The 27,336-nt window shown below is 42.6% G+C and overlaps 1 protein-coding gene across 1 annotated transcript in view; it reads right to left on the minus strand.

The window, feature by feature from the left end:
* Positions 1-26,952, minus strand: part of IGFBP4 (insulin like growth factor binding protein 4) — a 76,413-nt gene extending 49,461 nt beyond the window's left edge. The window contains exon 1 of the mRNA XM_040437687.1: positions 26,439-26,952. Within this exon, the coding sequence (XP_040293621.1) occupies positions 26,439-26,784 (346 nt within the window). The 5' untranslated portion in view covers positions 26,785-26,952. The remainder of the gene's footprint in view (positions 1-26,438) is intronic.
* Positions 26,953-27,336: the final 384 nt, after the last annotated feature.

Genomic DNA, 27,336 nt, shown 5'->3' on the forward strand with positions numbered 1-27,336 from the left:
CCTATCTGCTCTATAGCAAATATTTGACATAATTCCTGTAATTTCTCCCAGTTCTCTGAATTATGAAGCCCTTTATCTTTCCGTCACTTCCAAAAAATAATGTGACTCAGCTAAAATCTCACAGGATACTTTGCAACTTATGACCTCTGAACAGCAAACAAGCATTACTTTATCATCTATCTATCTATCTATCTATCTAATGTCTATCTATCTATGTCCTATCTATCTATCTATCTATCTATCTATCTATCTATGCACAGTGTTTAACATCTTGCTGCATTATCTATATAGCTACAGACTAATCCACTGTATTATGATGATTGATAGATGGATAGACGATAATGTAGATAGATAGATAGATAGATAGATAGATAGATAGATAGATAGATAGATAGATAGATAGATAGATAGATAGATAGAATTTAATTTTTATTTTAAATTAGATAGATAGAATTCAATTTTTATTTTATTTAATTTTAAATTCTATAGATAGAGAGATAGATAGAAAGGCAGATATTAGATGAACTGATAGATATACATAGACCGATAGATATACATAGACCGACAGACAGACATCTTTCAGCAGTTACATAAAACATTACAGTACTCTGAATAACCGCATTAGGAGATTTTTCTCTGTTGACTTTTACCTTATGAACCCTGTAATATTTTTCAGATCTGGTCATACTCAGTACTAGTGTTGAGCAAAGCAAAGCAGTCAAAGCAGAATTCGATCATAAGTTTAGGAAAACTTTGATTATCAACTAATCCAATTTTTATTGCACCTCGTAGTAAAAAAATCTGGTTTTCCTAAAATGGCGGTTGCACATGTCTTTCAAAGTTGTAATGGACCTCTTTTGTGCCCCCTTCACAGTAATAATCCCCATTGTGCATCCTTCACAGTAATAATCCCCATTGTGCCCCCTTCACAGTAATAATCCCCATTGTGCCCCCTTCATAGTAATAATCCCCATTGTGCCCCCTTCACAGTAATAATCCCCATTGTGCCCCCTTCACAGTAATAATCCCCATTGTGCCCCCTTCACAGTAATAATCCCCATTGTGCCCCCTTCACAGTAATAATCCCCATTGTGCCCCCTTCATAGTAATAATCCCCATTGTGCCCCCTTCATAGTAATAATCCCCATTGTGTCTTCTTCATAGTAATAATCCCCATTGTGCCCCCTTTATAGTAATAATGCCCACTGTGCCCCCTTCACAGAAATAATGCCCATTGTGCCCCCTTAATAGTAGTAATGCCCACTGTGCTAGTAATGCCCTCTGTGCCCCCTCCATGGTAGAAATCCCCTTTGTGCCCCCTTCACAGTAATAATGCCCACTGTGCCCCCTTCACGGTAATAATGCCCTCTGCGCCCCCTTCATTGCAGTAATGCCCTCTGGCTCTGCTTTTCAGCGATGATGAGCTTTTTGAGGACAGTCAGCAGTTACAGGCCAGCCCAGACTTGAAAGAGAGGTTCGCTGTGGGCTCCTCTAGGTGTGCAACTAATGATGATGATGACAGTCAGGTGAGAGCACATGTTGCGAGAGGTCAGGAACGTGCACAAGAGACAGGTGAGGGTGACACAAGTAACGACCAAACTTTTGAAGATGATGATGGAGCCGATCGCATGTTGGAGTCGGGTGAAGAGGGAGCATGATCATCATCATCAGGGAGTGAAGGTGGCAGCTTGTCCGTGAGCCAGCAGGTTGGAAACAGTGGGAGATCTGGAGCCAAATGTGGGCGAGGTATACCATCTGCTACTCAGGAGACTACCTGTGAGAAGCACATTTGCAGTGCACAGGTTCATAAACACAGCGGCAGGCAGGTATCACGCAGTGGTGGATGGAAAATGCAATACTCGTCAGTGTGGGAATTTTTCAAGTCACTGGGGGACATTAGTGTGTCAGAATGCAGGATGTGTGGGCAGAAGGTGAGGCGCCGCCAGGGTGCTAATGCTGGCACAACAGCCCTGTGTCAACGCATGATTCTTCACCATAAACTGGCCAATCATTTAGTCTTACAGCCTGATGCATCTTCCACCAGCCCATGTCCTCTCTCTCTGGAAGTCAGGGCTTGTCAACGTCAGCAGAAGGAAGCAGAGCTGTTGTTCTTTCCCATCGACTTCAATGTCGTCTATTGCTCCTGATGCCCCTCCTTGTCACTTCTTTCGACAGCAATCGTTCACGATCGATCACAACCGTATGCATGCACTCATCAAATGGCGCAGAAACTGAATGTGCACCTGGCCATGTTACTGGTACTACAGTCCCTCTTTTTCCATATACAGTTGCAAGAAAAAGTATGTGAACCCTTTGGAATGATATGGATTTCTGCACAAACTGGTCATAAAATGTGATCTGATGTTCATCTAAGTCACAACAATAGACAATCACAGTCTGCTTAAACTAATGACACACAAAGAATTAAATGTTACCATGTTTTTATTGAACACACCATGTAAACATTCACAGTGCAGGTGGAAAAAGTATGTGAACCCTTGGATTTAATAACTGGTTGAACCTCCTTTGGCAGCAATAACTTCAACCAAACGTTTCCTGTAGTTGCAGATCAGACGTGCAGAACGGTCAGGAGTAATTCTTGACCATTCCTCTTTACAGAACTGTTTCAGTTCAGCAATATTCTTGGGATGTCTGGTGTGAATCGTTTTCTTGAGGCCATGCCACAGCATCTCAATCGGGTTGAGGTCAGAACTCTGACTTGGCCACTCCAGAAGGCGTATTTTCTTCTGTTTAAACCATTCTGTTGTTGATTTACTTCTATGCTTTGGGTCGTTGTCCTGTTGCAACACTCATTTTCTGTTGAGCTTCAGCTGGTGGACAGGTGGCCTTAAGTTTTCCTGCAAAATGTTTTGATAAACTTGGGAATTCATTTTTCCTTCGATGATAGCAATCCGTCCAGGCCCTGACTCAGCAAAGCAGCCCCAAACCATGATGCCCTCACCACCATACTTCACATTTGGGGTGAGGTTTTGATATAGGTGTGCTGTGCCTCTTTTTCTCCACACATAGTGTTGTGTGTTTCTTCCAAACAACTCAACTTTGGTTTCATCTGTCCACAGAATATTTTGCCAGTACTGCTGTGGAACATCCAGGTGCTCTTGAAGAACTGTAAATGTACAGCAATGTTTTTTTTGGACAGCAGTGGCTTCCTCTGTGGTATCCTCCCATGAAATCCATTCTTGTTTAGTGTTTTACGTATCGTAGATTTGCTAATCTAGACAATGGACATCCAGGTAAAATATCGGAGCACACACTACTCACTAAAAGTTAGGGTTTGGCTTGTGGGTGAAATTTCAGGATGTACCTAAAATGCACTCTAACCTTTACAGGTGACCTTCTATAAACTTTTAAATGCACATATTCAATGTTTCAGTACTTTTTGCACAACTTGCTGTTCTCTAACAAAAAGCTTAACAGCAAAATTCCATGAATCGTCCAATAGATTTGCTGCTTCAATTAGAATTAGTATTACAACAGACCTCCTCATCATGCTGTTCACGTTTTGACATCATGAGACCAAGACGACACCTAATAATTGATCAACAGCACCTCGCCATTGCGAGGCTTCAAGCAGGATGTTTTTAGATGGAAGTGGCCACTGAGCTTAGAGAGAAACAGCATGTCATCAGCAGGTTGCCACAGAGATACAGAGAGACTGGAAGACTCACAGAAAGGCATAGAAGTGGACGTCCTTTGGCCACATCCCACATTGATGACCACTTCATTGCGAACAATTCCCTGTGGAACCAGATGATGAATGCCACGCAACTCCAGGCACATTTAAGGGGGGTGAGAGGCACCCAAGTGTCACATCAGGCCATTTGAAACCATTTAAGGGAGGTGAGAGGCACCGAAGTGTCACATCAGGCCATTTGAAACCATTTACATCAGCGTGGTCTGCATGCTAGATGATGTGCAAGGATACCTGACCACATTACCAGGCATCATTGTCTTAGGCCAGGGAGCATCTACGCTGGATAAGGGACCAGTGGGCCTCAGTGCCGTTCACTAATAAAAGTCAGTTCACGCTGAGCAGAAATGATGGCCACCAACGATGTTGGAGACGTCAAGGAGAGCACTATGCATTAGCCACTGTCGTCACCAGACAAGCCTTTGGTGGTGGTGGTGTTACAGTGTGGGCAGGTGTGTCTAGTCAATACAGAACTGCCCTACACTTTGTGAATGGTACAGTGACAAGCCCATACTACTTGAATAATGATTAATCCAGTCATTGTGCCTCTGCATGAACAACACAGGCCTAATTTCACCTTCATGGACAATAATGTGTCAGCTCATCGAGGTTGTATCATTAGGGAACGGCTACTGGAGACTGGAGTGGGCTGGCCTGCACTTTCTCCAGATCTGAATCCCATTGAAAACCTATGGAATCACCTGAGTCACTGTGTAGAGGCTCGTAACTCTGTACACCAGAACCTCATGGGATACCATGCCTCAGCAGACAATAAGTCATGAAAAGCATGAGACGTCGTTGTCAAGCTGTAATTGATGCTCAAGGCCACATGACAAGTTTTTGAGACACTGACATTTTTGTGGAGGTATACCCACCACTGTTTCAATCACTGTCTTTTTTCAATAAATTGTTTAAGATAAGGAAGTCACCATTGCATGCTTCTACTTAAATGCCCTTCTTTTATGATATAATATCACTGTAGCATGAACTTTTTTACGTGTTCCATAAATTTCACCAGAAAGCCTCCCTAACTTGTAGTGAGTAAGCGAGTAGTGTGTGTATATACTCTCTCTCTCATATATATATAAATATATATATATACATACATACATATATACATATATACATATACATATACATACATACATACACATACATATACATACATATACATATACATATACACACACATACACACACACATACCCACGTACAGACATATATACCATGTAATATTCCCCTGCAGGCACACTATAAAAATATCTTCCCCATAAAGCAAATGGCAAAAAATTTCAAAATCGATGATTTGCCACTCTTGGTCGGTTCATTTCCAACAATTTTTTTTATAAAAAGTGATCAAAAGTAGTACACACCCCAGAATGGTAGCAATGAAAAGTACAAATCACCCCGTCAAAAATGAACGCTTACACAGCTCCCTATACATAACTACAAAAAAGTTATAGGAGTCAGAATACAGCAACGAAAAAATAAAGAAGACACATATAAGGTATCACTGGATTCATACTGACCTGTAGAATGAAAGTAAGTGGTCAATTTTAGCGCACAACGAATGTCGTAAATAAACACCCTGTATAAATGTGGTGGAATGCATCATATGCACAATTAAGTGGTGGCATTGGAAAGTACAACTTGTCCTACAAAAAACAAGCCCTCATACGGCTATGTGAACAGAAAAATAAAAACGTTATGGCTCTGGGAAGGCAGGGAGCGCAAAACGAAAAAGAAAAAACACAAAAAACCTCCGGGGGGAAAAAGGGTCAAACGTACTTCTCTGTATTGTTTACAGAGCATAATAACTCCTTCAGTACCAGGCCCATTTTTGGTTTTGCATTTCTGTCCCCCCCCCCCCATTCCAATAGCCATAACTTTTTAATTTTCAGTTCATATAGCCACATAAGGGCTTATTTTTTGCAGGACAAAGGCTAGCCAAAACTAGGATTGGAGCCTCCACAGACATAAGGTATAAGAGAAAGATATGCACCTGTTCTTGTTTAGAGCCACATCTGGTTTTGGCTCACAATCACTGATGGAAATCACTGACCAATCACTGACGTGTGAATGAGGCTTTGTCCTGCAAAAAATAAGCCCTCATGTGGCTATATGAACTGAAAATTAAAAAAGTTATGGCTATTGGAATGTGTGTGGGGGGAGGGGGCAGAAATGCAAAATCAAAAATGGGCCTGGTACTTAAGGAGTTATTATGCTCTGTAAACAATACAGAGAAGCACGTTTGACCCTTTTTCCCCCAGAGGTTTTTTGGTGTTTTTTCTTTTTCGTTTTGCGCTCTTTGCCTTCCCAGAGCCATAACGTTTTTATTTTTTTGTTCACATAGCCGTATGAGGGCTTGTTTTTTGCAGGACAAGTTGTACTTTTTAATGCCAACGGCACCATTTAATTTACCATGTCTTTTTTACTGGAAAACGGGAAAAAAATTATTTGTGGTGAAAACAAATAAAATTCCGCCAAGGTTTTTGGGGTTTTGACATCATGGCATTCACTGCACACTACAAATGACACGGTGTCCTTATACTGCGGCTCAATATGAATACAACAATACAAAACTTGTATATTTTGTTTTGTCTTACTACTTTATAAAAAAAATTAAAACCTTGAGAAAAAAAACAAAATTTTCCTTTCATAACAATTTTTTGACAGCCATAACTTTTTTTTATATTTCGGTCTACAGAGCTGTTACGGTGATCAGCGCAAAAGAAATAAAAAAATATATATATTTTAAGAGTTCAGTCTTGTTCAGACTCGGTGATACCTAATATGTTTATTTTTTATTGTTTATATATTTTAATATGTAAACTTGGGAAAGGTGGGCGATTTTAATTGAATTTAATTTATCAAACTAGTGTAAAGTAGAACATGCTTAGTTGCCCACAGCAACCAGTCAGATTCCACCTTTCATCTTTGACAGCTCCTTTGGGAAATGAAAGGTGAAATCTGTTTGGTTGCTATGGACAACTAAGGCAGTTCTACTTTACACCAGTTTTAAAAATGATACCATTAATATTTAATTTTTTTATTTATTTATTTTTTATTTTACAGTGATAACTTTTAACCCCCTTAGGGGGCTAGAACCTCGGATCTTTTGATCCCTTGCCCTATTCACGCTAATAGAGAACACAAAAAAATAAAGGGAACACAAAAATAACACATCCTAGATCTGAGTTAACTAAATATTCTTCTGAAATACTTTGTTCTTTACATAGTTGAATGTGCTGACAACAAAATCACACAAAAATTAAAAAATGGAAATCAAATCTTTCAACCCATGGAGGTCTGGATTTGGAGTCACACTCAAAATTAAAGTGGAAAAACACACTACAGGCTGATCCAACTTTGATGTAATGTCCTTAAAACAAGTCAAAATGAGGCTCAGTAGTGTGTGTGGCCTCCACGTGCCTGTATGACCTCCCTACAACGCCTGTGCATGCTCCTGATGAGGTGGCGGACGATCTCCTGAGGGATCTCCTCCCATACCTGGACTAAAGCATCTGCCAACTCCTGGACAGTCTGTGGTGCAACGTGACGTTGGTGGATAGAGCGAGACATGATATCCCAGATGTGCTCAATTGGATTCAGGTCTGGGGAACGGGCGGGCCAGTCCATTGCATCAATGCCTTCGTCTTGCAGGAACTGCTGACACACTCCAGCCACATGAGGTCTAGCATTGTATTGCATTAGGAGGAACCCAGGGCCAACCGCACCAGCATATGGTCTCACAAGGGGTCTGAGGATCTCATCTCGGTACCTAATGGCAGTCAGGCTACCTCTGGCGAGCACATGGAGGGCTGTGCGGCCCTCCAAAGAAATGCCACCCCACACCATTACTGACCCAATGCCAAACCGGTCATGCTGGAGGATGTTGCAGGCAGCAGAACATTCTCCACGGCGTCTCCAGACTCTGTCACGTCTGTCACATGTGCTCAGTGTGAACCTGCTTTCATCTGTGAAGAGCACAGGGCGCCAGTGGCGAATTTGCCAATCTTGGTGTTCTCTGGCAAATGCCAAACGTCCTGCACGGTGTTGGGCTGTAAGCACAACCCCCACCTGTGGACGTCGGGCCCTCATATCACGCTCATGGAGTCTGTTTCTGACCGTTTGAGCAGACACATGCATATTTGTGGCTTGCTGGAGGTCATTTTGCAGGGCTCTGGCAGTGCTCCTCCTGTTCTTCCTTGCACAAAGGCGGAGGTAGCGGTCCTGCTGCTGGGTTGTTGCCCTCCTACGGCCTCCTCCACGTCTCCTGATGTACTGGCCTGTCTACTGGTAGCGCCTCCATGCTCTGGACACTACGCTGACAGACACAGCAAACCTTCTTGCCACAGCTCGCATTGATGTGCCATCCTCGATAAGCTGCACTACCTGAGCCACTTGTGTGGGTTGTAGACTCTGTCTTATGCTACCACTAGAGTGAAAGCACCGCCAGCATTCAAAAGTGACCAAAACATCAGCCAGGAAGCATAGGAACTGAGAAGTGGTCTGTGGTCACCACCTGCAGAACCACTCCTTTATTGGGGGTGTCTTGCTAATTGCCTATAATTTCCACCTGTTGTCTATCCCATTTGCACAACAGCATGTGAAATTGATTGTCACTCAGTGTTGCTTCCTAAGTGGACAGTTTGATTTCACAGAAGTGTGATTGACTTGGAGTTACATTGTGTTGTTTAAGTGTTCCCTTTATTTTTTTGAGCAGTGTATTATGGTGAATAGGATTTTGACGGGCTCCTTATCGAGCAGTGCCTCGTGCACAGCGCACCAGGGAGGTTACTATGGCAGCCATGGGAAGCTTCAGAAATGTAAAGGCTGTCATGGTAACCAATAGGAGCCTCACAATTTCACTGTGGGGGCTCCGATTGGAAGGCAAAGGGAGCCACATCCTTAAGTATGGTTTCCATTAATTTCCGCACTATTGATATATTAGGCTTACTGGCCTATAGTTGCCCGATTCCTCCCTACTACCTTTCTTGTGAATGGGCATAACATTTGCTCATTTCTAATCTTTTGGCATGACTCCTGTTACCAGTGATTGGTTAAATAAATCTGTTAATGGTTTTGCTAGTTCACCGCTAAGCTCTTTTAACCCCTTAGGGACGCATGACGTATCGGTACGGCATGTTTCCTGAGTCCTTAAGGACCCATGACGTACCGGTACGTCATGTGGTGTTCCGATCACTGCCGCCCCCAGGCACCACGGCTAAATGACCCCCCCCCCCCCCCGTGTATCGGCGATTGCCGCAAACCGCAGGTCAATTCAGACCTGCGGTTTGCGGCTTTTACCTGGTGCGGCGGTGGTGCCATCGGGTCCCATGGGGCTGTGGGGGGGACCCGATGGCATGGAAGGCAGCGCGATGCCTTCCTGAGGCATCTGCGCTGCCTTCCGGTGAAGAGCCTGTGAGATCCAGCCCCCTGGATCTCACAGGCACCGGAAGCTGTATGAGTAATACACACAGTATTACTCATACAGCCAATGCATTCCAATACAGAAGTATTGGAATGCATTGTAAAGGAATATACCCCCAAAAGTTAAAGTGAAAAAAAAGTTGAAAAATAAAGTTTTCCCGAAAAAAATGTAAAAGTTTCAAGCAAAAATAAACAAAAACGTCATTTTCCCCAAATAAAGTTAAAAAAAATTGGTAAAAAATATATACATATTAGGTATCGCCACGTCCGTATCGACCGGCTCTATAAACATATCACATGACCTAACCCCTCAGATGAACACCGTAAAAAATAAAAAATAAAAACTGTGCTAAATAAACAATTTTTTGTAACCTTACATCACAAAAGTACAACAGCAAGCAATCAAAAAGGCGTTTGCCCACCAAAATAGGACCAATCTAACCGTCATCTCATCCCGCAAAAAATGAGCCCCTACCTGAGATAATTGCCCAAAAACTGAAAAAACTATGGCTCTCAGAATATGGAGACATTAAAACATGATTTTTTTTTTTTTGAAAAAAGCTGTTATTGTGTAAAACTTACATAAATAAAAAAGTATACATATTTGGTATCTCCGCGTTCGTATAGACTGGCTCTATAAAAATATCACATGACCTAACCCCTCAGATCAATACCGTAAAAAAAAATTAAATAAAAACTGTGCTAAATAAACCATTTTTTGTCACCTTACATCACAAAAAGTGTAATAGCAAGCGATCAAAATGTCACACGCACCCCAAAATACTGCCAATAAAACCGGCATCTCATCCCGCAAAAATCATACCCTACCCAAGGTAATCGCCCAAAAACTGAAAAAATTATGGCTCTCAGACTATGAAAACACTAAAACATGATTTTTTTTTGCTTCAAAAATGAAATCATTGTGTAAAACTTACATAAATAAAAAAAAAGTATACATATTAGGTATCGCCGCATCCATGACAACCCGGTCTATAAAAATATCACATGATCTAACCTGTCAGATGAATGTTGTAAATAACAAAAAATAAAAACGGTGCCAAAACAGCTATTTCTTGTTATCTTGCCTCACAAAAAGTGTAATATAGAGCAACCAAAAATCATATGTACCCTAAACTAGTACCAACAATACTGCCACCCTATCCCGTAGTTTCTAAAATGGGGCCACTTTTTTGGAGTTTCTACTCTAGGGGTGCATCAGGGGGGCTTCAAATGGGACATGGTGTCAAAAAAAACAGCCCAGCAAAACCTGCCTTCCAAAAACCGTATGGCATTCCTTTCCTTCTGCGCCCTGCCGTGTGCCCGTACAGCGGTTTATGACCACATATGGGGTGTTTCTGTAAACTACAGTATCAGGTCCATAAATATTGAGTTTGGTTTGGCTGTTAACCCTTGCTTTGTAACTGGAAAAAAATTATTAAAATGAAAAATCTGCCAAAAAAGTGAAATTTTGAAATTGTATCTCTATTTTCCATTAATTCTTGTGGAACACCTAAAGGGTTAACGATGTTTGTAAAATCAGTTTTGAATACCTTGAGGGGTGTAGTTTCTTAGATAGGGTCACTTTTATGGAGTTTCTACTCTAGGGGTGCATCAGGGGGCTTCAAATGGGACATGGGTATCAAAAAAACAGTCCAGCAAAACCTGCCTTCCAAAAACCGTATGGCATTCCTTTCCTTCTGCGCCCTGCCGTGTGCCGGTACATCCGTTTTACGACCACATATGGGGTGTTTCTGTAAACTACAGAATCAGGGCTATAAATATTGAGTTTGGTTTGGCTGTTAACCCTTGCTTTCTAACTGGAAAAAAATTATAAAAATGGAAAATCTGCCAAAAATAGATTTTTTTTTAATTTCTGAAAAATATCAAGATTTGCTTCTAAACTTCTAAGCCTTGTAACATCCCCAAAAAATAAAATATCATTCCCAAAATGATCCAAACATGAAGTAGACATATGGGGAATGTAAAGTAATAACTATTTTTGGAGGTATTACTATGTATTATAGAAGTAGAGAAATTTAAACTTGAAAATTTGCAATTTTTACAAATTTTTGGTAAATTTGGTATTTTTTTATAAATAAAAATGATTTTTTTTTACTTCATTTTACCAGTGTCATTAAGTACAATATGTGACTTAAAAACAATCTCAGAATGGCCTGGATAAGTCAAAGTGTTTTAAAGTTATCAGCACTTAGGCCTCTTTCACACGGGCGTTGCGGGAAAATGTGCGGGTGCGTTACGGGAACACCCGCGATTTTTCCGCACGAGTGCAAAACATTGTAATGCGTTTTGCACTCGCGTGAGAAAAATCGCGCGTGTTTGGTACCCAAACCCGAACTTCTTCACAGAAGTTCGGGCTTGGGATCGGTGTTCTGTAGATAGTATTATTTTCCCTTATAACATGGTTATAAGGGAAAATAATAGCATTCTGAATACAGAATGCATAGTAAAACATCGCTGGAGGGGCATCTCCTTCTGGCTTCATCTGATCTCTTTGCAGCAACAGGACCTTTGGTGATGTCATTCCGGTCATCACATGATCCATCACCATGGCAAAAGATCATGTGACGTACCATGTGATGACCGGAGTGACGTCATCAAAGGTCCTGTAACTGTATTTAATGCTCACCACAGGTCCTATTCAACAAAGGAGACAGAAGGAGATGCCGGCTACGCGATCAAGTGGACTAAGGTGAGTTAAATTATAATTATTTTTTTTTTAACCCCTACAGCCCTATTTTACTATGCATTCTGTATTCAGAATGCTATTATTTTCCTTTATAACCATGTTATAAGGGAAAATAATAATGATCGGGTCTACATCCCGATCATCTCCTAGCAACCGTGAGTGAAAATCGCACCGCATCCGCACTTGCTTGCGGATGCTTGCGATTTTCACGCAACCCCATTCACTTCTATGGGGCCTGCGTTGCGTGAAAAACGCTGAATATAGAGCATGCTGCGATTTTCACGCAACGCATAAGTGATGCGTGAAAATCACCGCTCATCTGAACAGCCCCATAGAAATGAATGGGTCGGTATTCAGTGTGGGTGCAATGCGTTCACCTCACGTATCGCATCCGCGCGGAATACTCGCCCGTGTGAAAGGGGCCTTAAAGTGACACTGGTCAGATTTGCGAAAAATGACCAAGTCTTTAAGGTGAAATAGGGCTGAGTCCTTAAGGGGTTAATAGCTTTGGGTGTATCCCATCAGGCCCCAGTGACTTATTCGTATTAATTTTAGACAGCTGACTTCGAACCTCTTCCTCTGTAAAGACACATGCATCAAAAGATTCATTAGTCTTCCTCCCTAACTGAGGTCCTTTTCCTTCATTTTCCTTTGTAAAAACTGAACAGAAGTATTCATTGAGGCAGTCAGCCAGTTCTTTATATTCTTCCATATACCTTACTTCTTTTGTTTTTAATTTGGCAATTCCTTGTTTTAGTTTCCTTTTTTCATTTATGTATCTAAAGAATGCCTTATCGCCTTTTTTCACTGACTGAGCTAATTTCTCTTCTGCCTGTGCTTTAGAAGCTCTTATAACTTGCTTGGCCTCTCTCTGCTTAAAGGATAACTGTCGTATATATATTTTTTTGGAGTATTGGATTGTGGTGATTAATATCACCTTGGTGGCCCTATTTCAACTTTTCACTGTGTATTCAATTACCCCTTAATTCCACATTTTTGTTCCCTGTACTGCCTACTTTTACCTGTGCTTAAAATAGGGTTGCTAGGCATGGTCCGTCTATCTGTTGATAGACGGAGCACGCAGCGTGCAGGCTCACATTACTGACAGCCAGAGACTGTAAGTAAATGATTAAAGCCAGGTCCTCCACAGCACCTGATAACAGTGCCTGGGCTGTGTGCACTTCTCCCTGTGCCTGCGCTTGGCAGACGCTCCCTCACTCAGCAGACTTTTAGAATGCAGAGTTGAAGCAGCGCAAGTCCAGGGAAGGGAGATCTGCCATCTGCTCAGTGTATAAATGAAAGCAACATGTGGTAAGAGGACCCCTTTGTGCTGCAGGAGATTAACCCTTCAGGGGGGAGGGCTCTGGTTACTGACACTTTTGGGGGGCTATTGTTACTGGCTAGTGAGGGCAGGCGGGATTAGCCTCAGGGTGAGGGCAGTGGTGGCCATCTTAACTGAATAGTGAAATTGCAGTTTTATACAGACTGGTTGCTAAGGGCTGAATCTTATTAAATATGGGGTAAGTCAGTCTAATAGTAACTGATTCTGGAATATCATGTTATTAGTAACTACATTAGGGTCTAAATGTGACAGTTATCCTTTAATCTTATAAATTTCCCTTTCATCCTCGTTTTGTTTTTATAATTACTAAATGCTATCTTTTTGTTTTTAATGATTTTGGCCACTTCTGCTGAGTACCACAGTGGTCTCTTCCCAGTGGCATAGCTAGAAATGACTGGGCCCCACAGCAAATTTTTGAATGGGGCCCCCTTCCCGAAGTAATTTTTTCGCAACCCCTTCCTTTCATGCCGCCCTCATTCCTGTGGCTAGTAAAGATCGCTCTCTCAGACCAGGCCAGCAGCTTTTCCATCCGTTTTCTACACTGTCTATACTGTCACTGTATATAATTTAATTGTGTAATACTGTTGAGGGGGCCCTGACAAAATCTTGTAGTCCTCCTTCTCCTGGATGGGCACCAAAGCAGCCGCTTCCCCTGCTTCCCCTATAGTTACGCCCCTGTCTCTTCCTTTTTTTGCTTTTACTGACTAGCCTAATGCAATTATCTGTTGCCTTCAATAGTGCCACTTTTAAGTAGTCCGATTTCTCCTGGACTCCATTGAAACTGTTCCAATCTGATAGGGACTCGGATACCTCTAATCAAATTTTAGAAAAGTCAGTTTTTCTAAAATCTAAAACTTTGTTTTTTTGTAGTTGACTCAGTCACTGTACTTATACTAAACCACACTGACTGGTGATCACTAGATCCCAAGCTTTCCCCTACAGTAATATTAGATCCCAAATTCCCATTTGTGAATACTAAATCTAAAATGGCCTCCTTCCGGGTTGGCTCCTCAACTACTTGCTGTAGAGATAATCCAAGTAGGGAATTTAGAATATTTGTACTCCTGACAGAACTAGCTATTTTGGTTTTCCAGTTTACATCAGGGAGATTAAAGTCTCCCATAATGATAACTTCCCCTTTCAATGTCATTTTAGCTATTTCCTCAACTAGTAGATCATCTAATTCTTTGACTTGGCCAGGTGGTCTATATATCACACCTACACGAGTTACCTTATGATTATCAAACTGCAACGTAACCCAAACTGACTCTAAATTGGTCTCGCTAACTTGTATTAAATTATATTTTATGCTATCTTTCACATACAGGGCCACCCCCTCCCCCTTTCTTGCCTTCCCTGTTTTTCCTATATAGAGAGAACCCTGGTATTATTATATCCCAGTCATTACTCCCATTGAACCATGTGTCAGTAACAGCCACTAAATCTATATTCTCAGATGCCATTATAGACTCAAGTTCATTGATCTTATTGCCTAAACTGCGAGCATTTGTAGACAAGACTCTCAGGTTGTCATTTCTTAACCTATGTGCTACTGGCATCTTCTGGCATTGTTCCGGGGGGCAGTCGGACTGCTGGATTATCACTCTTTTGCCCCCCTTTCCCAGTTTAAATGCTCTTTAGCAAATACTTTGAACTGTTCACTGAGGACATTCGTTCCCTTGAGAGAAAGATGCAAACCATCTTTCTTGTACATTTCTTTTCCATTCCAACGAGAGCTAACATGAGACACAAAGCCAAACCCTTGGTGCAGACACCATTCACCAAGCCATACACTGAATTCCTTAATGCGCATCTGCCTGTCATGCTGAAGGTTATGCACAGGCAAAACTGCTGAGAATGAAACAGTCGATGCAACCTCCTGTATATCATTACCAAGTGTGTGAAAAGCTTCCTTCACCTTTGAAACCTCATTGCAAGCCAGATCATTTGTCCCAAGATGGACAATAACATCCACCTCCCTTTCCTCCTTTGCTTGCCTAACAATATTAGGATACGTCGTCTGTCCCTGCTAGCGGTAGCACCAGGGAGACGTCTCACAATTTTTTTTTCTCAAACTTCAGACTTCTTATGATAGAATCGCCCACCAACAGCTGCTTACTATCAGTCCTCACCTTATCCTTTTTGTCTTTGGCTGCAGTCTTGCATACTTTAGGCATGGGAGATGATTGTTCCTCACCCACTGTGCCTGAACCATCCTCCATGTTGCTCTTGCGCTCTGAAAGTGCTGCAAATGAATTATGGAGAGCCACAGGCTGTGGGACATGTCTTCTATCCACAACTCTAAGTCTACTAGAACCTGCAGTAACCCATCTTCCATTTCTAGGGGGCCTCTGTGGCAGTGGCATTGCAACGTTCCCAGTCTGAGTTTGTTTAACAGTTAATTTACAAATCTCAGATTTCAAAAATGCAATTTCCTGCTGCATTACAGAAAGCTGTCTACAGATCAGACAGCATCCAAACCTCCAAAAAGTGGAACCTGAAATAAAAACACAACAATTCCTGCACTGAACCAGGTCTGCTATTTTAAAGAGGGGAAAGATTTTAAACAAACCTTACTTTTTTAGATTGTATCCACCTCCAGATTACCTCCTGAGTATTTCCAATGCACCTATAAATGCTGCACTTTGAGAATGCTGCAAGCTATAATTAGGCAAGCTAATACTATGTTGCTATATATACACAAAAGCACCTCCCCAACAACAAATTTAACACCGTAATCACCCTATGCTCATTTGCAATCAGACAATAGCAAAAACCTGTCTAACAAATTCCTTACCTGTTCTGAAGCAGAGTGTCTGAGTAGCCACCAATTCATTATATACATTTTATTATATTCCTGATTAATTATCCATATACTTACCATTACCATGTCCGCTGAGGATACAAATAAAATACCTGGGACTTCAGGTTCAGTCATAGTGGAAGAAGAAATTCTACAGTCCATGATTAATAATTCACTGACAAAATCTGCGGTCTATTCCGCCATATCTCCATTACAAGAGGCGATTGCACAATCTGTAGCCATGGCTATCACCAATGCCCAAACCATGCAGTCTCCTAAAGACTGCTACCCCTTCCGACCAATTTTGGTCTACGGAGGCCGCTCAGAAAAGGAGCTTTTTTACAGATCCCACCCCTACGAAATTGCAAAAATTACATACAAAAAGGGATCAGGATACTACTAAAGCTTTTTCAAAAAGCACAATTACCGCTGCTAAAGCAGTCAATATTGAACCCTCCGCCCCTGAGGTTGTCAACATGAAGCGGGCTTCTAAGGCTTTGAGAGTTAAGCCAGACTCATATAACTCTTCCCCTTCTGAGTCCCCCTTAGATGAGGCTGTTAATTCAGACATTGATAATATGTCCCTGTATGAGGACATTTCTGATGAGGGAGACAAAATTTTGGGAGAAGATGAAAGTTCTTCATCCCTTATCTTGGATGGGTCGGGTACTCCTTTCTTTGACCCTGTGATGATCAAACATCCTCAGTCAGATCAGTGGATACTTCAACCTCAAGTATCCAAATTTGTTTCATTATGGCTTAAGAAACCATTAGACAAGACAGCTAGAAGTAAGCTGCATTCTGAATGCCCTAGGCAAACGCTCCCGCACAAAATTGCAGATACTCCTGAAATAGATCCAACTCTTATAAATTTTTTGTCTAAATCTGCCAAAAATCCTAAAAAAGGAGTCGATCGTTCTTTTAGAACGATCCAGGACAGACTGTTGGATGTAGTCGGTCCACTAACAAATATTTTAGATTTGACTGAACAAGCCTCTACCTCTGGAAATCCGGTGGACCTATCGGTCCTGAAGGGTTGGGCCCAGAGGGCAATATGTTTAGTGGGCAACACCAATGCATCCATTTGCATGGAAAGTAAGAGGTCTATCCTCATGCGGCTAGACCCGCAGCCTGTACACTTGGACGCTTCAGACAATACCCCATCCTCAGAAGGTTTACTCTTCGGAGATTCCTTTGTGAAGGACATACAGTGCTGCCCATAATTATTCATACCCCTGGCAAATTTTGACTTAAAGTTACTTTTATTCAACCAGCAAGTAATTTTTTGACGGGAAATGACATAGGTGTCTCCCAAAAGATAATAAGACGATGTACAAGAGGCATTATTGTGGGGGAAAAAAAACATTTCTCAGCTTTTATTTACATTTGAGCAAAAAATACAAGATGTTCCGCCCTGTGGAAAATCTCAGATGACGTGGTCGGAAACCAAAAGTGACACCTGTGCTGGCCAGGAGGATAGTTAGAGAGGTGAAAAAGAATCCAAGGATCACCACCAAGGCCATCCTGGTGAATCTGGGCTCTGCTGGTCGCAATGTCTCATGGAAGACAATCCAACGGACACTGCACACTGCTGGGTTCCACTTCTCCAGATAAGGCACACAAAAGCTCGCTTGGCCTTTGCAAAAGCTCATCTGGACAAAGAAGAAGACTTCTGGTCTTCTGTGCTATGGTCAGATGAAACAAAAATTGAATTGTTTGGTCACAATGATGTTTCCTTCATTTGGTGTAAAAAAGGAGAAGCCTTCAACCCAAAGAACACCATCCCCACTGTCAAACATGGTGGTGGGAACCTAATGCTTTGGGGGTGTTTTTCAGCCAATGGACCAGGGAACCTAATCACAGTAAACGGCACCATGAAAAAAGAGCAATACATGAGGATTCTCAATGACAACATCAGGCAGTCTGCAGAGAAACTTGGTCTTGGGCACCAGTGGACATTTCAGCATGACAATGACCAAAAACACACAGCAAAAGTGGTGAAGAAATGGTTAGCAGACAACAACATTAACGTTTTGGAGTGGCCCAGCCAGAGTCCAGACTTGAATCCAATTGAGAATCTGTGGAGGGAGCTAAAGATTAGGGTGATGGCAAGAAGACCCTCCAACCTGAAAGATTTGGAGCTCATTGCTAAAGATGAATGGGCAAAAATACCTGTGGAGACATGCAAAAAGCTGGTCTGCAATTATAGGAAGCGTTACATTGCTGTAATAGCCAATAAAGGCTTTTCTATTGATTATTGAGAAGGGTATGAATAATTTGGGACTGGAAACTTTTTGCTTAAATGTAAATAAAAGCTGAGAAATGTTTTTTTTCCACAATAATGCCTCTTGTACATCGTCTTATTATCTTTTGGGAGACACCTATGTCATTTCCCGTCAAAAAATTACTTGCTGGTTGAATAAAAGTAACTTTAAGTCAAAATTTGCCAGGGGTATGAATAATTATGGGCAGCACTGTAAGTAAATACGTAGGGCTCTTTTCATCCCTAGAAAAGGCCCAGACATCACTAAAACGTGTCTTCCAAGGCCGTGTTTTTACAAGGGCTGATTTCCCAGCCGGGTGTCCCAGGAGGGACAATATTACAGAGGCCCTCCCCCTCCTCGGCCAGAACATCCTACTTTCCCAATCACCTACTATGCCACTACTCCGTTCCAGAGGCAATAGAGTATTCCCAAGATCAAGATCCTCTGCAGGTAAAAGATCTTCTTCCGTATTCTTCCTACATTCCCTTGGGTGGTTGAATAAGACATTTTATCCACGTCTGGGCTATGATTTACTTTAGTCACTTCCCTTCCTCCATAAACCTGCATTAGCAAAAAGGGGCGTATGCCAGTCCATGATAACTAGGTGTGCTGCCGGATGCTGCACTCATTTATGATGAGGTGTACGTATCGGGCAATCTGTGCACCTATACCAATTTCAGAGTTCTTTTATGCCAGAAAACTGGCGTAAAAGATGATAAATGTGATGGGATCACTGCCCCTGATCCCTCATCGCCTTCACCATGCCCCCTTTTGGAGAACATTTTTGTGCAAGTGGAATTTAAAAAATCGCAAACCTGCAGTTTGTGACATTTTGACAGGACAAAACTTTCAGATTTCAATGATAAATGTGCCCCAAAGTATTTGGCAAACCCATGACTTGTCCACTAATGTTCCTGATGATATTTTTGGAGGAAACTAAACACAGGTATAAAATACAAACTTGGAATTTGGTTCTTAAGGGCCACAGTTTGGTTGTGAGCGCAGTATGAGCACATCCTCCCCGTCTAGCTGAGCCGCTGTGCACTAGAAACCTTGTCTGTTTACTGACTTTTACCACTCTGCCCTGAAAGTCTTTGACAAATATTGAATTCTAAAGTACAAATAATAACAAGAAGATAAAGAGAGTCCCATAGACGCCAGATCCATTATCCAGATCAGTCATCAGGCACAATAAGCTCAGGGATTACACGTAAAACCTGAGAGCACTGCGGTAAATTAGGATAAGGACACTAGGAAATTACGGTTTTACAGTTTGATGAGAATCTTGAGCCACTCTTGTCCATGGGTTATGACTGGTATTGCAGCTGACCTCTATTTATGTGAATAGAAATGAATTGCAATACTAGACACCGAACAATAGAAAGGAACCGCAGCACTCACAGCATACTTGAGAAAGACCATGTAAGGTCGAAACGTCACACATTTTGGTGAATAAACAGGGGAATTTGTGAAGACCTGTGAGTGCTGCAGTTCCTTTCTACTTTTCACTTAAATGGGGACACTCAGGACTGGTACCCATCACCGCTGGCACCACAATCTATTAAGCTAAAGATATCAACCCGTAAGTACTGCTACAATCCATACTTATGTTTAACCTAGAAACCGAACAATGGCAACAGTGGCACTGTTTCTAGGAAAAAAGTACCCGCTTTTTAAAATTATCTCAGACAACCACCTAAAGGCTATGAACAATTTCCATTTTTTTAACTATTGATTTAATTAAGGGCTAAAAATTATTTTTCATTTAGTGTTTAGGTACACAGGAGCAGGCAGTGTGAAGACTTAGAGGTGGAGCAGGCACGTGTGGCAGGAAAGCCTGCTCCGCTCCTCATCTGCCTACTCCCGCGCTCCCACCAACGTTCTCACCGCAAATCTGCCGGCCGGTCCCTATCAACCAACACCAGACAGGGCCGGACGGTCTCTATCACCCTACACCAGCTACAGCACACCTGACCCTGCCACCGAGTGCATGCTGCGGCCGGTCATTATCAGCAAGCATGGGCTGCGGCCACCGGGCTCTCCCTCTTCAGGTAACTCGGATGTCTGGTACATTGCAGGCTGTTGTTCCTATGCAGCGCAGCCTGCGATGTGCCAAGCATAAGCAATGCACCACACATTTTATATTTCTTTGCCATGTATTAACCCCATAAGACAGTTTTTGCCCCCATTTTAGGAGGAAAAAAAGTGCATCTTACGGGGTGAAAAATACAGTGCTATCCAGACGTATACTAAATGTTTTAACAATATATGTAAATGCCAACTGGTTCTAAGCACGTTGAGCCAGTTCCATACCGTTGAAAAAGTAATATCAATGAATACCAGTCCAACAACAGGGCATTCTTTTGCCCTTGGTCTCCATCAGGGGAATGAGGCTCTATGGATGCATGTGACAAATGATCTAGGAGCTTTCCACATACACCAAGCAGACACCGCAAAGGAATACACCCTCAACTGTATGAACCTAGCCTAAAACCACACAGAGAGCTTCATTGGATGAGTGAATCAATCAACTATTCAATCATTTAGAATTATGCTGTCCTATCCTGCACAGCTTTTGAGATGGGCAGCGATAGTCCTAACTTTCTTAGATGGGAATTCATGGAGGCCTAGGTGACAAGTGATAAATCCCACACCAAGCTATTTCATCCCTCATGAAGTAGATGATGTCTGGTGTGCTGTCTGGGCTGTAAGTTGCTTTGTGCATGATCTGAATACCTTTCACAACAGCCAAGTTTCACTAAGAAAGATGTTTAAAAAAAATCCAGCTCTGGGTTGACTCCAGCATACCTCCTAACATTTGAAATCACCAAATAGGGACATTTATTGTATAGCTTAAACAAAGAAATATCGCATACCTCCCAACCGTCCCAGGTCCGGCGGGTCAGTCCCGGATTGCAGTGGCTCTCCCGCGGTCCTGATACAGTGGAGGTATTTCCCGCTTTCTGGCAGCTGTCTCTGCTTCCATAGGAAACAGAGACAGTTGCCAGTATTATGATGAAGCAGAGAGCTGGCATCAGCTCCCTGCTTCATCATTCCTCCCCCCTGCCGGCTCTCCACACCTCTGGTCTGTGTGGGGTCGGGGCCGGCCAGCCATCAGCCTCGGCTCCACCTCCTCCACAGACCAGAGTAGCCGATGTCCTGCTGCTGTTAGGAACAAGGTAAGTATGTGGTGTTTATTTTTTTTACTTTCTGTGAGGGGGACATAACTGGGCACATTACTGGGGGCACAGCTAGGCATATTACTGGGGGAACAGCAGGGCATATTACTGGGGGCACATAACAGGGCATATTACTGGGGGCACATAACTAGGCATATTACTGGGGGCTCAGCTGGGCATAATTCTGTGAGGGGGCACAATGTCCTGTTCGGTGGCATGAAGGGGAAATAATTACTATGTGGGGGCATTAAGAGGACTGGTTGGGATTAGGTGCATAGTTATGTTTTGGGCAGAGTTAGAGGTGTGGCTGAGAGCAGAAAAAAATTGTACTTACATGTATTTATAGGCAAGTTTGGGAGGCCTGCACTAGAAGTATAGGACAGGCAGTCTAGCTACAGCATAAAACACACATTGCTATGTCACCTGTTGCCTTCAAATATTTTACTTTGTATCCTAGTGGTTAAATCTATACAAAGTCAAATGGATGCACCCATCAGATCTATAGAAAAGGTTTTTGTGTCTGGATCCAACAGTCATGACTTAAGGGTAAATTTCTATTTAAGGGGTTATCCAACCCCTATAATGCCCCCTCTAATGCCCAGGCCCCTTACACAGGCTGTACTTACCTTGCTCCCCGGCACCCGCGCCGCTTCTGATGCCCCAACAGTCGCCGCTGCATCTCCCCGTCGTGCGGATCAAAACATCCGGCAATGGGGGGGCAGCCAATAGCAGGCCGCGACGGGAACGAGCCTCCCTAGCATCGCGGAGATGCAGCGGTGGCCGTGCGTGCATCAGAAAGCGACGCGGGTGCCATGGAGCAAGGTAAGTACAACCTGTGTGAGGGACCCGGCCATTAGAGGGGGCATTATAGGGGTTGGATAACACCTTTAAGGTAACTTTTCAGGACAAGCACTACATTAGGAATAACAGTATATGACTTGTATCTTGCATTTATCAATTTTGCCCTCTAAAGGTTCCATCTCTCTTGTCAGTTTTCCCTACACTCAGCTCCGAAGTGGGTAGAGATTAGCTGCTGATGGCTCCCTTACATAGCACACATAAAGAAGAGGAGATCCTGCTTCCCTATCTCTCACATACACATAAGCAGCATGGAAGACATTTTACAGAAGTAATTAATAGTGTAGTTGTGAATTCAACACTCGGTGCAATAAAACACTTATTAGGGCTAGGAAAGCTGTAGCTAGTAAATTTATTGTTCTCAACCTGTATGTCAATACCTTGGTCCAAACAAAGTTGACCCCCACCACCACCAGCTACATCCCTGAGAACAAGTAGCAGCATTTGTGCATATGTGGGTCTGTTTATCTTTCACTGTGCAGCTTCTACCTTCTCCCTTATCCAATCTTCGTTGACTTATATGGGCAGCATGTAACTGGTTTCCTCAGTCGGCTGATAATCTATCTTGTATCTCAAAATGGATTTTAGCATTGAACTGAGTGAATGATCAGAGTAGGTGGCAGGGGAGAAGTGAAAAAGTGACTCATAAATAGAGAAAAAGTCATTTTTCTACAATAAGATATATTAAAAAGTTTATTATATTCATTTATTCTATTGATTTATGCAAAGTTTGTTGAAAAGTGACCATTTTAACAATGCACCAGACTGACTCAAAATATTGCAAATTGCAGAATGAGGGCCGCTTAGTGTATAGGAAGTTTTTACATGGATTCAAAGACAAAACCTATCAACACACGATACTAAACCAGATACATAGGTTGGCTTCCCCTTATCTGTGGCAAAGATTTGCTATACTGCCCTAGTACTGTCCTGTATTCAATTACCCTGGCCACTGCAGAGTAATTTGTTGGTGCCCCCCCACGGGCAATGAGCATCTGGGGCACATGCCCACTAGTCATCCTTTAGCTAAGCGCCTGTGCCTATGCCAGAAGGCAGTGCTAGGGGCATTAGTGTTCAGTGGCATAGCGTGGGCGGGGGCCCGGGGGGGGCCATTGCCCCATGCGCCAAATTGCAGTGGGCACCAGGCAGCAGGCAATAAAATGAGGGCGATGCAAGCCTATGACTCCCGTCCCCTCTGTTATGCCTCATAGTCTTCAGGCCACTATGCCTGAAGCCTATGAGGCAGTTGAATGGCGCAGGAGATCACGATTACCTGACTGTGACCTCCTGCGTCGGGTCTCACGAGATGGGCGCAGGAGGGCATGGTGATGTGTTCCTGACCACCTGTGTCAGGACGCCCGAACACAGGCCACAAGCAGTGACGAAGAGAGATGAGTATATATATTTTTTTTATGTATGCGCCCTAAGGCAGGCTCTACTGGGAGCACTATGGAAGTGGGGAGGACGGAGGAAGATTACTATATGTATATAGTGGGTAATAATGAGTAATAATGATAAAGAGGGGGCCAATACTTCATACACAGAGGGGGCCAATACGTCATACACAGAGGGGGCCAATACTTCATACACAGAGGGGGCCAATACTTCATATACAGAGGGGGCCAATACTTCATATACAGAGGGGGCCAATACTTCATATACAGAGGGGGCCAATACTTCATATACAGAGGGGGTCATTATACTATTAATACAGGGGAGCCAATACTTCTAAATCAGAGGGGGTCATTATACTATTAATACAGAGGGGTTTATTATAGTAATAATACAGAGGGGTCAATTATATATAATAATAAAGAGGGGACACTTTGAAGGGGCTTTATAAATACTTGGGCTACTACAGTAGTCTTTATAAATACTTGGACCACTATGGGAGGCATTATAACTACTGCAGAGGATGATAGTAAAGTGAGGAATCTGAAAAAAATAATTCTGTGATAAACTCTGCAGAGATGAGACACAGCTGACAGAAGGTATCATGGCGGTCCTATCTCCGAATGAAGACGTTGAGGAAAGAGTGTACAGTATCTCAGAGGAAAAGTGACTGGATGTAAGGTATGGTGTTGTATTCTACTGTATTTTTTGTACCAATATATGTAATGTCCATCCACATATTTCTTTCAAACTAGGGTTGGGGGGGGGCTTCAGGCCACACTGTGCGTGATCTGAATTCTACAGCCTCCCATCCATCTACTAGATTATCTGTACTCAGAGAGTTATCATTGTGTTACGTGTGGTGTTACATAGGACTGCAGTGGACATCTACTACACTATCTGTAAAAAAGGGGCGTGTCGACAGGTTTGGGAGGGGGGCACAATAATTGGCTTGCCCTGGGTGCTGGCACCCACACTACGCCACTGCTAGTGTCTCATGTATCATGTAACATTTTTACATTGACTAGTGGGGTCATTTATCAAACTGGTGTAAAGTATAATTGGCTTAGTTGCTCATAGCAACCAATCATATTCCATCTTTCATTTTGGACAGCTCCTTTGGAAAATGAAAGGTGAAATCTGATTGGTTGCTATGGACAACTAAGCCAGTTCTACTTTACGCTAGTTTGATAAATGACCCCATAGATCTATATGACTGATACCAAGTGACTGAGTGATAGTCATCCCAACCAACATCAGTTCTGATTGGCAAGGTGTATTGTAGCGCTAGCAATATCGCACTGGACTGTTACAATATATTTTAAGGAAATCCGGCTAACTGTACAGATTGCAATTTCACAAGAAAAGACAGCAAATACATGTAGGAACAATACAAAGCTGGTTTTAGGAAACCGTTCCTGAGGTTAAAGGGAATCTGTCATCAACTTTATGCTGACCTCACTGATGGCGGAATAAAGTAGTTACAGATATGCTGATTTCAGCGGTGTGTCACATGAGCTAAAAGTAAGTGGTTAGTGAGCACCAGCTTTATCATCACAGCCCGGACCTGGAAAAGAGTCATGGATGCCTGGAGAAGAATCCTGGCTATTCACGAGCTCCTGCTGTCCCCACCCACCTGCTGATGATTGGCAGCTTTCTCCTTAGTTTTTTCACTAGGAGAGAACTTTCAATCATCAGGAGGTGGATGGGGAGAGCAGGAGCTCATAGGTCACTGTGACTCTTCTCCAGTATCTGTGACTCTTTTCCAGGCCCTGGCTGTGATGATCATAAAGCTGGTTATCAGCATCCATTTACTTTTAGCTCAGGAATGACACACCACTGAAATCAGCATGTCTGTCACTACTTTATGATGACATCGGTTGAAGGTAGCATAAAGTTGATGATGGTTCCCTTCCAATTGGCTGCATGGAAAGTTAAATTGTGAGTATTTATAAAAAAAAGAATGGGTATCCAAGTCCAATTCTGGGATGTCGCTCCAGAAATTAGGATGATCAGACAAACAAAAATGCTAAAGCAACCAAGAATCCACAGTATGAATAATACAAAATACAAATACATAAAAACTACCCTCTAGAGATATTGGTGCCTGTTTATTATACATTGTGATATTATTCAAGAAATATGTCTTGGGGCAATAGCTGTGTGAATGATTGTGGAAACCGTGCACTGCTCTGCAGATCTACAATACCATATGAGATACAGACCTGCTGTTTTCTCTGTGAGGAAAACCAGAAACAAACCTATCACATTAATTCAACCTACCAAGAATTTCCATATGCCTGTAAAAGTCCAAACAATTTTATGGGTTATTGTCTTATGTAAACTGAACACCAAAAGTGGACAGAGAACTGCATTCCCCGCAACCGTCCTTCATCCTACCTCTATACATGACTTGTCATTTAATCCTATAACTGCATATGCAGATGTGGAGCTGGGAATAGGATCTCACAAAACACACTCTTGTAGGCGACAAGTATCAACAACACCCCCAGTCCATTCCCATCAGTCACATGTAGATATCAATACATTTGCCATAAGATATTATTATACAAGTAAATCTGGTGCTAAAAGAGTTAAGAATTTGATTCAGTGGTATAGTTATATCCTGGAGGCATTTCCTGCCTTTGAAGTAGGAGAGACACAATTGCAAGTTCCTTAAGACACAAGAGAAGAACAAGGTTGCATGAAATTACTTTTGTCCTGTGGTCAATGTTGTTTAATTCTCACCTGCTGTTGGAAAAGTTCCCTGTATGGCTTCTATCTCCCCGATTTCGGTGCAGACCCCCTGTCCATTCATAAGGGTATGCAGGGGCTTTTCAGAACCTTTTGTGGGGTAACAGCGAAGCCCTGAACCACATCGGGCAGTGTAGACCCCACATGTCATCCCTTTTTGGAGGGCGCAGGTGGCACAGCAACCACACCCAGGTTCTCTTACCAGCTCCAGGCACCCAACAGGGTCCAGACAGCGAATAAGCTTCTCCTGTGAGCAAGGAGGGCACTGTATGGCTTCATCAGCCACTCCAAAAGATGCCAAGGAGATCAGGATTAATGCAAGGTGGCAGTGCCCAGACATTGTGTGGTGTGTGACTATCAAGTAAGGTTTAAGGTGAATGAAAAAGTGTTGCTGGGGCAGAGCGGGCAGCTTGGTTAAGAATTAGCACACAAGAATATGAAATGATGTAGCTCTGCTTCTCTCCATAGCAAGAATGAAGGGGACTGAGGTTTTACTGCACTGAGCAGATAGATGTGGACTTTATACTGGCTATAAGCCACTCCTATCTCGAGTCCCACTGCTAGGAGAAAGGGGGAGAGTGTAAGGACTGGGAACGAGAGGGACAACAGGAGATGTAGGAGAACACAGAAATAGGAAGAAGAAAGGAGAGAGAAAAATCCAAATGAACAGAGCACTTGTAATGCTGTATATACAGAGCCCATAAAAAGTATTCACCCCCTCCCTGTTTTTCCCAGGTTGTTGTGTCTAGTCAAAATAATAGAAAGCCTTATTCAACCCCTTCACTTAGCAGTGGCACCCTTGGCATCAGCCAAAGCCTTGAGTCTGTATAAATACAGTAGGTCTCCACCAGTGTTGCTGATGCTTCAGTTTTTCTCTATTTTTCTTCCTTTT

The sequence above is a fragment of the Bufo bufo genome, chromosome 6 (genome assembly GCF_905171765.1).
Source record: "Bufo bufo chromosome 6, aBufBuf1.1, whole genome shotgun sequence".
NCBI classification, from domain to species: Eukaryota; Metazoa; Chordata; class Amphibia; order Anura; family Bufonidae; genus Bufo; species Bufo bufo.